Source organism: Cydia fagiglandana, chromosome 21, assembly GCF_963556715.1.
Source record: "Cydia fagiglandana chromosome 21, ilCydFagi1.1, whole genome shotgun sequence".
In the NCBI taxonomy this organism is placed as follows: Eukaryota; Metazoa; Arthropoda; class Insecta; order Lepidoptera; family Tortricidae; genus Cydia; species Cydia fagiglandana.
In genome coordinates, this window is record NC_085952.1 from 12,728,737 (window position 1) to 12,743,414 (window position 14,678).

The 14,678-nt window shown below is 37.1% G+C and overlaps 1 protein-coding gene across 1 annotated transcript; it reads right to left on the reverse strand.

The window, feature by feature from the left end:
* Positions 1 to 10,313: 10,313 nt before the first annotated feature.
* On the reverse strand, positions 10,314 to 12,434 carry LOC134675314 (protein SHQ1 homolog). Its single transcript, XM_063533519.1, has one exon. It carries the CDS (start codon positions 12,302 to 12,304, stop codon positions 10,901 to 10,903), a length of 1,404 nt encoding a protein of 467 aa, XP_063389589.1. The 5' UTR covers positions 12,305 to 12,434; the 3' UTR covers positions 10,314 to 10,900.
* Between the last annotated feature and the right edge of the window lie 2,244 nt (positions 12,435 to 14,678).

Sequence of the window (14,678 nt, forward strand, 5' to 3'; positions counted from 1 at the left end):
AATATCAAACGGTGTTGTCAACGCCATCTAGCCGAGAATAGGCCAAAGGTAATGGCGCCATCTATTCGAGAGTGACTTTTTCTTGATTTCCGAGGCACGTTTTTTTCTTAAACTTTATTTATCTTATACGGAGTTACATATATCTCTGGTTTTATGAATACGTGATTTCATTGTATAAACTTTTGCACTAGTTATATGTATTATTGCAATCCCATTTAGTTTTACAGTCAGACCAAGAGTCTGCAGCGGATTTGATAGCCCACGCATTGCAAGTATTATTTTAAACGTCAAACTTCTATGAAATTATGACGTATAAATAACACTGGCACTGGGAGGGCTATCAAAGTCGCTGCAGACTTTTCGTGGCTTAACTCTATTAATGTTTTTGGGCCACGTTACACTAATGGCTTCTCTACACGATGGGCCAACGTCGGCCACTCCAAGGGACGCAGCCATGCGGTAGAATGAGATAGCAATATCACTTGCTCTAGAGGATATATGCGTCCCTTGGAGTGGCCGGCGTTGGCCCATCGTGTAGAGGAGCCATAACGTCTTTTGAGCGTCGGCGTCTAGTCAGCGCTATTGAGTCGAGTTGCGCCAACGTTGGGTCGAGCAGCTGCCAATGATTTGACTAGACGCCGACGCTCGGGAGACGCTAATGTGGCGTGGCCACCTACAAGTCAAAGAGAGATCCCACGCTAGCGTCTTCTGAGCGTCGGTGTCTAGTCAGCGCTATTGAGTCGAGTTTCGCCAACGTTGGGTCGAGCAGCTGCCAATGATTTTACTAGACGCCTACGCTCGGGAGACGCTAGTGTGGGGTGGCCACCTACAAGTCAAAGAGAGATCCCACGCTAGCGTCTTTTGAGCGTCAGCGTCTAGTCAGGGCTATGGAAAATTACGTCGAATTAAGCCAACGTTGCGTCGAGTAGATTTGACTACTTAGCCGCCGACGCTCGGGAGACGCTAGTGTGGAGTGGCCAGTCCTCGCCCCCATCCCCAGGGGGGCCCGAAGGACAGACAGTAACAGTATATTTGATAACCCCAGAATTACCCATAATAAACAGAAGATCATAGTATAAAAATGTTACTTTAATTCGCTTTCTTTACTTTCCAAAAGGCCCCCAAATTCTTATATGCCCAAGGGTGCAGGACAATGCTGTCATTCGAACGCTACGTCTAGACCAGCGGTGGAACAAAAATGGGTTTTGATAACATTAAAGTTTTTTCTTTTTTGATATGTTATTGTAAGCATGATAAATAACATTCATATAAAAAGTTAGAAAATTTTAGGTGGAGCGTTCGGCCATATTTAAATATTTAAATTTTTGCTAAATAACTATGTAAATATAAAATTAAAGTTACAAAAAACTTTAACATGTTCAATAACACTTTAATTTATTCACAATATTCGGTTTTTAGAAATCTGGAACAGCTGCTTTCTGGTGAACGTAAAAACACGAATTATTATGTAAATACAGAATTAGAGTAGCTGATATTGCAAAATTACGATATTACCTATCAACTTAGTATACATGTAAAAAGTTAGAAATGTAGACAATGTGCTTGTCTAGATATTGATTTCTGGTTAAGCAGTATAGCCAATATTGAATTAAAGTTTGTAGAGTTAATATTACACGGTCATAATAAAGATCTTACTTCTCACACAAAAGATTAGAAATATAAAATCACGGCGACACTAAATATTGATACGTAAGTATGCATTCCTAGCTTATATTAAGTTACATTTCAAACGCGCGGCGTTTTCGCGCGCCGCGCTGTGCGCCGGGGCAGGAGGCAGCGATCGACGGTCGCGGGCAAGCGGTTAGCGCGGTGACCTTAAAAATACGCAAAGCGTTTATAAAATTATTATCAATGGTAAATAGTTATTTTACACAGTACACTAATGGGAACTTACCTTCCCTTATTTATTTCTATATGTACTAGGGATTGCCCGCGGTTTCGTTTACGTAGAATTCGTTATCGTGTTAAGAATAGAAATAATAGATACATTTGAAAATTATTTTAGGTGCATTGTCATACAGATAACTACCCTTGTTAAAGTATTCAATACAATTCAATTCAATACACAGGTGTCATTTCAATATAATTTTGCGTAATTTGGCGCTTTTAGGTTATAAATGACTAGCGACATATATTTTTTAAGAGCGATCATCTCCGATAATATTTACTTTATCATAAAATCAATTTCAAACTAACGTTATTCAATATTTATCATTTTAAAGTCAATATTACCAACCAACTGATCCAATTTACCTACGGAAACAACTCAAAATTTGCATCAAATTAAATACCACTTTTCTTATCCGTTTCGAACAATCAAGAGGGCCTTTACGAGCTGATGTGATGAAAATTTTATTTAACCTTCGTCCCTCGAAACCTTCACTACGCTCAAGGTTCAATTTTACGACCACTCGCTACGCTCGTGCTTCAATTTTAGAATGTTTGATGTCCTTCCTGCCTCGCACAGCCAAACTGTGGAATGAACTGTCCGATACGACCTTCAAACCTTAAAAGACCCCCATTTTAAAGGTCGGCAACGCGCTTGCAACCCTTCTGGTGTTGCGGGTGTCCATGGGCGGCGGTAATCGCTAACCACCAGGTGATCCGTCTGCTCGTTTGCGTCCTATTTAATAAAAAAAAAATGTTTCGCTTGTTTGGGTATCAATATTAGCACGAGCGGTTAATCAACAACTTTTCCCCTTGTAAAACAAATAAGGTAGGTGAAGTGCAGGCATATGAGGCCCGGCGGGTAACAAGGCCCAGCATTCAAAAATAACAGTTGCTCCCTATTATTCCCAATTATTCTGAATTTGTACTTGTTGCTAAGAAGGCCCACTGTCAGTGCAGGTAAAAAGGTCCAGTCCCGGGCCTTATTGAACGTATGAGATGAAATATTAGATTTAAATATTTTAAGATAATTTTGAATATTATGAATCTCTTATTAATAAGGTCGATTTGAAGAAACTTCTATGAAATTATGACTTATAAATAACACTTGCACTGCGTGGGCTGTCAAAATTGCTGCAGACTTTTCTTGGTCTAACTCTAATAATTTATCACTTGCTTTATTGACCTAAAGACGTTTATAGAATCAAAAAGTCTAATAACATTGAGGCACTTATACTTTTTAAAGGCAGTAACTATTTACAAGTGACTTTTTTTGTTAATACATAGGTAGGTATTTACGATAGAAGTGCGAAAAATAGATATTTTGCAACGAGTGACAAATTTTAACACACGGCCAAAGGGAGTGTTTTAATGTGCTTATTATAGCACCGGTGTCGTAATGTAGCACCAGATGTACTGTCAAAATTATGTTAAAAGATAATACTTATTTGTTACGAATAAATATTTATACTGTAAAAAATTATCCCACCAAACACATTTTCATGTAAATTGTTGCTAAGACGAAACCATAAGACTCGCACTGTCAAAAAGTTGTCAGATCTCTTGTCGAGCCAAGCTTCAAACTCTACAAGCCCTAACTTCACTAACTCTACACCTTAGTCAAAATATGTGGCTTGGCTGTTTCGCTACCGCCACATGTGCATAAGGTGAAAAATTTATTAAATTCATTATTTTTAGGGTTCCGTGCCTCAAAAGGAAAAATACTGAACCCTTATAGGATCACTCGTGTGTCTGGCTGTCCGTCTGTCATAGCCTATTTGCTCCGTAACTACTGTACCAATAAGTTGAAATTTGGTATACACATGTAAGTCTATAGCCCAAGGACATACATGTAAAGTAAATAATAGAAATTCAAATAAAGGGTTCACTTTTGAGATGAATGATAAATAGAAGAAAAAAACACTATATCTTGTTATATATCAAATTAAGGGGCTCATTGTGAGAACCTCAGATATATTTTTTCATAATTTTAAAATAAATAGTTTAGAAGTTATTTAAGAAAATACGCAAAAAATGACCATTCCCCCCCTCCTTATCTCCGAAACTACTGGGTCTAAAATTATGAAAAAATACACATATTAGCTCTTTTCCTATAGATGCCAGAAAACCCTATTAGAAATGTGCAGTCAAGCGTGAGTCGGACTTAAGTATTTAGTTTTCCGATCCCTACGGGTTTTTTAAAGACATTTTACTCACTTTTCTCAAAAAAAAAATATATATTGTTAAAATTGTGTAATGTACGGAACCCTTGGAACGCGAGTCCGACTCGCATTTGGGCGGTTTTTGTATTATACTTACAGTAGTTCTTGTAGAAACGAAACGGCCAAGCCACATACTTTTGGTGTAGAGCTAGTAAAGTTAGAGGGCTTGTAGAGAAGCTTGGCAAGAGATCTGATAACTTTTGACAGTGCGAGCCTTATGGTTTCGTTTGGGCAACATTTTACATCAAAATGTTTTTGGTGGGATTTCACTTCTTTTTGTAAGTTGCTTATGACAATCTTCTATGCCCTAATTTAAAGGGTTGGGGGTGATTTACTATTAAAAATCCTGAAATAAGTATCTGGGGGCATCTGTTACACAATGTACTTCTTACTGATTCCCCATATAAAACCCGTTAGGGTAAACTTTGGAGTTGAAATCTGCCTTCACCCCGTAAGGGTAAACTTTGAGGTTGAAATCTATTCTATATCCTTCCCCATAACAATACCTATCTACATACCAAATTTCAACTAAATCGGTTCAGCGATTATTGATTCCCCATACAAAATTAAAGCCCCTCTTCATCCCCTTAGGGATAAAAAATTTCAAGTTTTTGAATTTATTTGTTGTTTGTGTACTAAAACTATCTTACATACCAAATTTCAGCTTCTTAGAGGACTTCAGGAAGTACCCGGTATTGATGATCATCAAGTGAGTGAGTCAGTGACGAAATCGAAGTTTTTAGATATGAATAAAATCTAAAGTATAAGAGCTATGCAATTGATATGCTTAATAAGTCCGAGAACTTTGTTTATCTGGTATAATCCAACCCCAAGTTATGAGGGTTCCAAATAACGACGAAGCGCTTCGAGAAAAGGTAGATAGTGCCCTTGCGCTTTGCTTGTCTTGGCAGGGGCACTGCCGTGCCCCCAGATGTTAAAAGATGATACTACTGTAACTAATAAAGATTTATGTTTAGTTACCTACTATTTTCGCGTAAACTAGACAATTTTTATATCTTTAGTTATTAAGGCCCAAAATAATTATTTTCACTTATTATAAATAAATCCTCCTGTTATGAAGTATCAAATATTGTTATTTGTATATGTATAACTCGTAAGTTAAAAACAATAAAATATGTTATTACCTGCTGTCAAAATGATTATTTTTTGCGGGATTAAGTAATACACTGCTAGTGTTCAATAAGGCCCATAATAGGACTTTTAAGGTATATTTTCCAAGAGTATCGTAATATTTTTATAACTATTTTGGTATAATGAAGAAACTTAAATAAATGAGAAACGTATTTGAGTGAGTTTTTCATACTTCATATCCTGTTTATTAAAAAAAACCATTTTAATTTAAGGTGGGCTGTATATAGGCATATACGGCCCACACGGAATATACAATAAGGTAAGTGGCCTCACTTACCTTATTGTATACTAGCTGTGCCCGCGGCTCCGCCCGCGTGGAATTCGGTCTGTGTCAGTAAGCGGCTAATTTCTAATCCTAATTTCTCTCCCTCTCCCCTGGAGGCATAACTTGAAGTAAAGTTGACAGATGGATATCCTAGAGGACTGTAGTCCAGATAAAATATTTTACACTTAGGTACCACTAAATAAAACTACACTCCAAAATCAATAATTTTTTTCGCCCTTATTAAAATTTTACACGTGATTTTAACGACAGAGTGTATATCGGACGATACAGTAAGGTATACGCGCGCGAGCGAAAGCGAAGCGGCCTGCCTGGCTAGAGCGCCATTCACCGTGGTCTTCTTCACACTCCTGAGGAAGACGCGTGCCGTTTGTAACCTCAATGCGTTGCGAGACTTTTGCGAAAGATTCGATTTTTTTCGGGAAGGCATGGAAATGTGTATAAAATGCGAGTCCCAAATCGTTTGACTCCGCAAACGGCCAGTGCCAGATTAAGATATTTTGATGCCCTAAGCATTTCTAGACCATGGTGCCCCCTCTACCTAGGGTCATCAAGTTTACATTGAATTTTTTTGGTAAATTGAGTGACGTTGATTGCCGCATTACAGCTGAGAATGGAAATCAGTCACATCATTTTATCACGAAAATTTACAGTGCTGCAGCAGTAACGTTGCAACAAGTACCTAATGCTGCTGCAGTCGCCATATCTTAGAATGTAATTGAAAACGCGAGTGAAGCGAGCGCGAAATTATTTCGATATAAAAACGCATTTTGATAGACAGTTGTACATTTTTACTTTTAGTATGGAAATCAGTCACATAATTTTATCACGAAAACTGACAATGCTGTAGCAGTAACGTAGCAACAGAGTAATGGTGCTGCAGTCGCCACCTGAATGTCACCTTCATCATATGTTAGAAAGTGATTGAAAACGCGAGCGAAGCGAGCGCGAAAATTTTTCGATAAAAAAAATGCAATTTGATAGACAGTTGTAGATTTTTACTTTTAGTATGGAAATCAGTTACATCATTTTATCACGAAAATTGACAGTGCTGCAGCAGTTACGTTACAACAGAGTAATGCTGCTGCATTCACCACCCGAATGGCACCTTTATCAGACCTTATAAAGTTATTAAAACGCGAGCGAAGCGAGCGCGAAAATTTTTCGATATAAAAAACACAATTTTATAGACAGTTGTACATTTTTACTTTTAGTCCCAATCAGGCGCGAATCCAGGACTTCATACAGATAAGGGATGGGACAGTTTTTTATTGGCTCGATATTTAAGGGTCTCAGCGAGGTTGTTTGATGCAAGAGAGGTGAAAAGATGCAAGAAAGCAGAGCTTGGAGTTGACCAAGTGAATTGAATTGGCGAAGTATGAGCAAGGCAGAAGGCCCAGCTGCGAAAGAGGAAAGCTTGGATTTGGATCCACGCCCAAGTGTAATTAAAGCAGGAGATCAACTTTGCCGTAAGGTAGAAGGCCTCGCATAAGACCTAACGCCGAACTGCAAAAGAGTGGCTTATAATCACGTCTCTTCTACTGCTCGCTCTTTGGCTTCACTCGAAAGCGCTACTCGTTTAATTTTGTTGTATTATTCAACATAATTATTCAATTTGTTGATATACGTACACTATGCGTACCCTCTCTTCTAAACTTAGAGTAAATTTGGCAAAATCCTTCCTCGGTGGCTTATTCATGACAAAACGTATTAAATTCAGCGCCATCTGTTAGTTTACCAGGGTACTCTATAGTGGTAGCACATATTTGAAAAAAGTTTGCCCCTCCTTCCTAAGTAGCGCCATAAGATTCAGGGGCAAACTTAAGTCAATCAAGTGTTTTGGCTACCCCCCCCCCTTTTAGGGGTTGAATTTTTATAGCCTAAAACCTGGCCGGGGATTTTCTCGACAGATTAGTAAAGTTTCCATCAAAATCCATTCAGCCGTTTTCACGTGATGCGCGTTCAAATAAACAGACAAACAGATAAACAGATAAACAGATAAACAGACAAACAGACAAAAATTCTAAAAACTTTTGGAACGTGTTCTGTTATCGATTCTAAGTATCCCCAGCCAACTTTTTTTCAAATATCTTCCATGTACAGACTTTCGACCGTCTTCAGCTTTATTATATGTATAGAAGAAGATAGATTCAGGATGTATACCGTGTAATATTGAGCAGTTGGTTTATAATATACATATTATGATATTAACCTTGAATAGGACAGGACATGACAATAGGAACCAGAAATAGGTATAGTTGGTCAAACCATTTGTCAGTAAATAAAAACAAAAAACTATATTCATCCTTTTCCTTGGGTGCTAGTACTAGTGTAAGTCAAAGATAGTATGATGATTCTCTCTGTCTATGTTTGAAATGAGACATTCCTTTGACAAACTATGTACAGTAAAAAATAGTTGTGAATATCTTGTACATTTTTATTACAATATTAGTCAAGATAATGAAACACAAATTTTCTATGGGACGATATCCCTTCGCGCCTACATTTTTCAAATTTGCCGCCTCTTTCTACTGCCAAGATCTGATTGACCAGCTGTAGGTATTTTTACGTAATAAGATATTTTAATTTCACGTAATGTCCGCATCTAATTTATAAATGTGCACGGTAAACAAACAAATGAATGATAAGAAAAGACAGACAGTGTTACTGAGCGGGAGGTGGGGCGAGGGGCGAAGTATAGGTAGGCTATGATAGGCTCTCGAGCGCCGCGCCGGCGACTGACGGACCAGCGCGGCGTATGTATGAATTTCGCGCCTTTTTAACTAGATTTTACTATTACAATGCAAGCTACACGCAGAAATTTCTTACTTTCCATAATATGGCTGCGTATATTATTTTATAGTAATAGACTTATTTTTACAGACTCTAATTCAATATTAGATCTTATAGGACAAAAAACGCATATTAATTCTAGAGCATATATCTTATTCTTCTAGCTTTTTAGCTTGCCTATTAACTTAAAAAATGAGATATGTTGTTGTGGATTTTTTAAACTTTAATTCAATATCGACAAAATAATAAGCTAATTTGTAGTTTGACAAAGAAGCACGTTAAAAAAAATTCTAATAATTTTACATTATAAAGCGTCATACATATTATAAACAATGGAACTTAAACATTGCACTTTAATTCAATATTAAAAAATCATTACTAAAAATATATAAATACCTAATTTATATCTAACGCTCGTTCTAACTTTTCATCATATATTGCAAATATGCTTAAAAATATGTCCCATATCAGATAAGTATCACTTTTTCAACTTTAGAATTATCAAAACTAATAGTGCAAAAATCCGGTCCCACTATATTGAGCTAGTCACCGAAGTGTCAAAACTGAAATTGAACTTTATGCAAATGCACATAGGTCTATGTCCGTGACTGATTAATCCGTCTTTGGCGTTGGACCTGCGGTGCGAATATATCGGTCATTGGCGTCCAAAAGGTTAAAGACGGCCCTGGTGGCCCCCTACAAGACTAAGCGGGATCCCACGCTAGCGTCTCCTGAGCGTCGGCGTCTAATCAACTCTATGGCTGCTGTTCGACGCCACGTTGGCGCAAATGTGCAGCGACACCATTTTCCTTAGCGCTGTCACCGACACTTAACACTGACTACCGAGAACCCGCCTGGTAGGCACTCGTAATGTTTGCTCAGATGCCGGACAACCCGCCCAGCGGGTTCTTTTGTACGCAGATTTAGACGACCGGTTTCTGGGGTAGTGCGCCGTTTATTGGCCGGTTGCGAAAGTGTTAAAAGACGGTGGGTCTAAGGCGTCACATTGGATCCGCATGCTGTACCGGTGTGCGAGCGGGACATCGCCATATACGTCGTTGACCGCTGTCTCGCTCGTACACCAGCGGCGGGATAACCGCGTGTGTCGCTTTTAGCAACTAAATCATAATACCTACTTACCTAAGATTAATTTATCTTGATCTATTAATTTATTCCTACAAAAATTAAGTATAGTTTGAATAATCTCAGGTGAATTTTTCGGGGGCTCGGACCCTAATCTGTTAAACAAAAGATATTGTTTCCTTTATGCAGTGGTTACAATGCTTACTGCTAATAGCCCCGACGTAAGTAACGGGAACAAACCCATTTAAAAAGCAAATTTACCATTCTAATTATATGGTTCAAATTCTTGAATCAGCTCATTCGGAGATAACACGTTTTTGCTATCTCTAAAAACAAGACCACCCTAATTGTTCTCTGAACAAGCTGTCATATGAATTTGAACCTTAATACTATCACGATAGTTGCTTTTTAAACGACATGGTTGCTTTGGCACGTGGCTGTAGACCGCTCTTAAAAGAAACAAAGGCTTTTGTTTAACGGATTAGCACCCGAACTCGAAAAATTCACCTGAGATTATTCAAACTATTAAAGGTTCTTATTAGCGTGATGTGTTGGTAAAGTGTCATGGCATAGTTCAAAGAAAAATATATTTTTTTGGATCTAAATATTTATTTTCCATAGTACATACGATTATACTACAAATAACATCACATACATAGTTATATAGTAATTTACAGAATAGATTCATTGGTTTTTACAGTTGCGTAAAACTACATAATAGGTAATTATGTAAATAGTGTTTAATATATTTAAATCTATATTGGACATACATATCAAATTCACTAGTATTTGTGCAGAAAAGTAAAATATTTTAAAAATATGACATAGGTTAGGTATGTTAACAGTACATATAATTATTATTTTTTATTATATTTAGATGTCAGTATAGAGTAATTTGAAGTTACTATATTAGAAGAAAATGAACTAATTATTTAGCTGACATCAAAAGAAATTTTCAAATGTTTGTATAAAAATATAGGGCACCAATTCCACTAACATTGACTGGTAGAGAATGCCTCTCTGCATTGAAACTGCCTTTTGCATGTTAAGGTTTTGTTTTATGAAATAAATATAAAATTAAAAAAGTTACATAATGTAGTTCAAAAGTAATAGTTTTGTACAAGTTATTTAGGCAGATACAAATTTTAGGCCCAGATCAGTTTTTGGTAAATATATGAATTCCTTAAAAAAAATTGTCCTACTATAACACTGAAACATTCATTAACACATTTTCAATGGCCCTCACATTAATTTGTGATTTCAAGGACTATGGCAATCGTTATGGCGATCATACAACAACTTCTGACAAACTGAACCACAGATTAAATTGAACTTTCTCTCTATTTCTATTGTCCTGTCCTACATGCCGTATACCCTTCACTGTACCTTATCTATTCAGTCTTTTTACGGCAAGACCTTAAAGGCCTTGGCCGGATAACTCCTAGGAGTCGAAGTAGAGTCAGGACGGATCATCATCAGAGTCCAGGTCTGATGGATCCTCGGAGGAATCACTGCTGCTTGAGTCTGATGAGGATGATGATGATGAATCACTGTCATCATCACTTTCATCATCGTAATTTTCATTGTTTTTGTTCAAGCCTAATAATGACAAAGAGGCCATGCGTATTGCCATCTCATTCTCCAATACGTCTATCTCATCTTGCTGGACCATGTGTGCTGCGGCCTCTAACTCTTCTAGCTCTAGATCTAAGTCACGTTTCATGATTTCGATATTAGCTATGTTATTAAATAACTCTGTAAATTCCTCGCTCCTGCATTTTTGTAGAAACACCAAATAATCTTTAATATATAGTTGGTTCAATATATAACGGGCATCATTGCTATTGTTAAACATTTGGTGAATTTCAATCATACATTTTATAATAAATTTCTTACCCTTGCGGAACAGTGACGCAAGATCGTTTTTAACTTTATTGCAAAGTTCAAAGTTTCTGAAAATCGGGAATATGAGTGCCCGTCTGTAGCTAGCTATTAACACTTGCTTCATGTCGTTAAATGAGCAAAACCAGCTTAACGTTGATGATAGCTTATTTATAGTCCAGCTTGACTCAACATTACTGTCATTCATAGTTGTCCTTTTATCGTAACAATAACCATACAAAATATCAACTAATCCAAGCAAAACTTGTCTGTGCTCATTTTTATTAAACAGATAGTGCTTATTTGGCAATTCCTTAAGGATAGCTACTTCTTGTTCATTGAAGTCTGCATCTTTATCGAAATCTGGATTATTCCAATACAATTTTCCTGTTAAATACGGAGCAATCAGCTCTTCATCAAATAAATCTGCCAAATAATGGTCCGATGAAAATTTACCATCTTCATAATCTACTCTTAAACCATTTCGCTCAACTTTAGACACAGTCTCAGGGTTTTTAAGCTCAAATATTTGAGGGAACTCGCTACCAATTTCATGAAATTCAGTGGTTATTTTATCCGCAAAACCATATGAGTAATTGTTGCCATTATCATTATCAACGCTATCATCAATTGTGATGCCATCCTCCTCAAGAACTTCCACCAAATCAGGATTTAGGTCAGGAATGTCTCTAGGAGCGAGTAGACTAGTAATCATGTCTAAATTCTCGAAATTTTCACCTGGATTTTCTTTGTCAAACGTTAGGAGAAAATCTCCTGAATCGCAAGTGTACGAACCTTTAGAATGGTCATTTTCGATGATCCTGCCAGGGAGACGGAGGCGCAAGAAGTAAGGGCTGGATACGAATAGAAAATTCTCACCATCTACGTCGATTTCCGTGTCTCCAATGTTTGTATATGGTGCATGCACGGTGATATACACGTGGTTGTCGTCCTGTGTTAATTTGAACCGTGGTGTCAACATTTTGATGACGATAAATTAAGTGTATTAGGTTTTAGTTCAATATCTTCTTTTATTTCACAATATTCACACACATATTTGGTATTTCGTTATACGAAAACCGAGGCCACCAAGTGCCTTACTTCAATCACAATGCTTTTTTTGACAGAACTGAGAAGAGAACTGAAGCAGGAATAACATTGACATTTGATTGAAGTTATTGATTTTAGTAGTCAGAAAAAAAAAGTTCATATAACCAACATAACGGAATTAAAACTTTGTTTAACCCTCCTATCCTATTAGCTTTTGGTTTTTTGATCGGATTAGAGGAGCTAGAGACGATGTATAAAGATACTTAAATTTAGTCATTGCATTTTTTAGTACTGTGACTGTTTTCTAAACTAAAAATACAAGTATAGTTGCGTCATGTTGCCGTACCTGTATTAATCTCATACAACGTACACCTCTAGCGGCCCACCATACAAGGAAAATTGGCAATCCAATTTGAATCAACGGTATTAGAAAATAGAGTTGAATTTGTTTTGTTTTAAAATCGAACGAAACGAAATAAAAGAAACTCTATTCCATTTAATTAAGATTTAAATTTCATTGGAGGTAATTTGTACTAGTATTAGGACATTGAACCCCAAGAGGTTAATATTGTACCAGAGTGTTCCCAGGCGACTAGCGTTTCGTTTCTTGTTAGAGTCTGTGCGGAAAGAGAAGAGTCGTGGCAGAAACGGGAACTAACATTTTAAATTTTATATGGCAATCAAACCTTTGACACCTGTCTTGTAAAAAGTAAACAAACTTCTGTCAATGTATATTTTTATTAACAAAAACCGCAAGTTTTATGTATAAAATATTTTCAAAACACGATCAAACCGTACATAAAACCACAAGGAAAATTATATTTAACATTGTTCGGTTTTGTCAGCGGGAAGAAAACGGCTAAAAGCCGACTATCGACTTACAAAAAGTCGCGGAACGTGTTTCCACTATTCGCGGGTATTGATGTTGTATTTAATACTAAATAATTACTTATTTAATAAGCCCCCTAAGTAAGGTGTCTCCGGTACATAATCGGTAAGTATATTCATTCAAAATATATATTAATTTTCATAAATGTGCAGGTCATTCATGATCTTTAAAATAACTGACAAATAGTCTTGATACTTGCCATTTTATGCATATTTATATGTAATTTCTTTTTCAGGATTGTGTAAAAGTACCTACGGTATCTCGAATAAAACATAAGTGACATTGAATATTTTAATACAGACTTCGATTACAAAGAATAAATTTTTTCTAATAAAATATTTCTTTATTTGTAAGTTCGTTTACTAGGTTCTGAATAAAACTTTTTCTAATAAAATATTTCTTTATTTGTAGGTTCTGTTAGTTACGAAATTATATTTCATATTTAGCAGTGACTTTTCGGCGAAGTAAAATATCGTGAAATGAGAGAACCGGACATATCCCAATAAGGCCTACCTACTTAGGCGGTCGTCACACTGCTCCGCATCTCGCAGCGGCGTCCGTTGACACGTTTTTTAACTTTGTATGCAGAATCTTGATTTTGTATAGAAAAAACGCATGGTACGACACACTGGCTCCGCGTCGACGCGCGGAGGAGCGTGACGCACGACGACTCGCGCGCTCGGACGGAGACGCGGTGCGTGCCGCAGGGTATGTCACACCGAGCTCCGCGGTGCCGTACGGATTTTAGTGCAAGAAGGACGTAGGTGCAATGGATATCGAGTATATCGACGTCGATAAGTTTATTTTTGAAATTGAAAGTCGTCCAGCAATTTGGAATATTAAATGCGACAAATATTTTGCTTAGCAAATAATCAAATGACGAGGTTGACATACGGGTGCAATTAAAATTTTTTTCTTCGTGTTGCCTTAAATCTTGGTAATTTCTTGGTAAAAGACCCATTTATAGGTCTGGTTTGTAAATAGGGATGTACCCACGCAGTGTCTTCTGCGTTTTATGACTCGATTGTAGACGTGCGCGCCGCCGCGGCGCGCCGCCGCCATAAGGAGTCAGCGCGCCGCCGCCGCCGCCGGTAGTTTAATATTTGCGCCGAGACAAAGCCCGCAAGAGTACAAATTTAAAATCAATTGACATAAAGCGCGTGCGACGTGCCTAGCTTTAGCGTTCCGACTGTTCCGTTTTTTTTTAATCCATTGCTTGATTTATTTTAACCCTTAAATCGATAACGTCCACTATAATGGACATCCCAAGAAAAAATTCTGCACCAAATATTAAAGCATAGCGTTACTTTCCTCTGATAGCGTACTTACACTACCAGGAAACTACTAATACTACTTGAATGATATGTTATTTTTAAGTATGAGTATGTAAGAAAATATTGGGAACCAGTGTGAACAT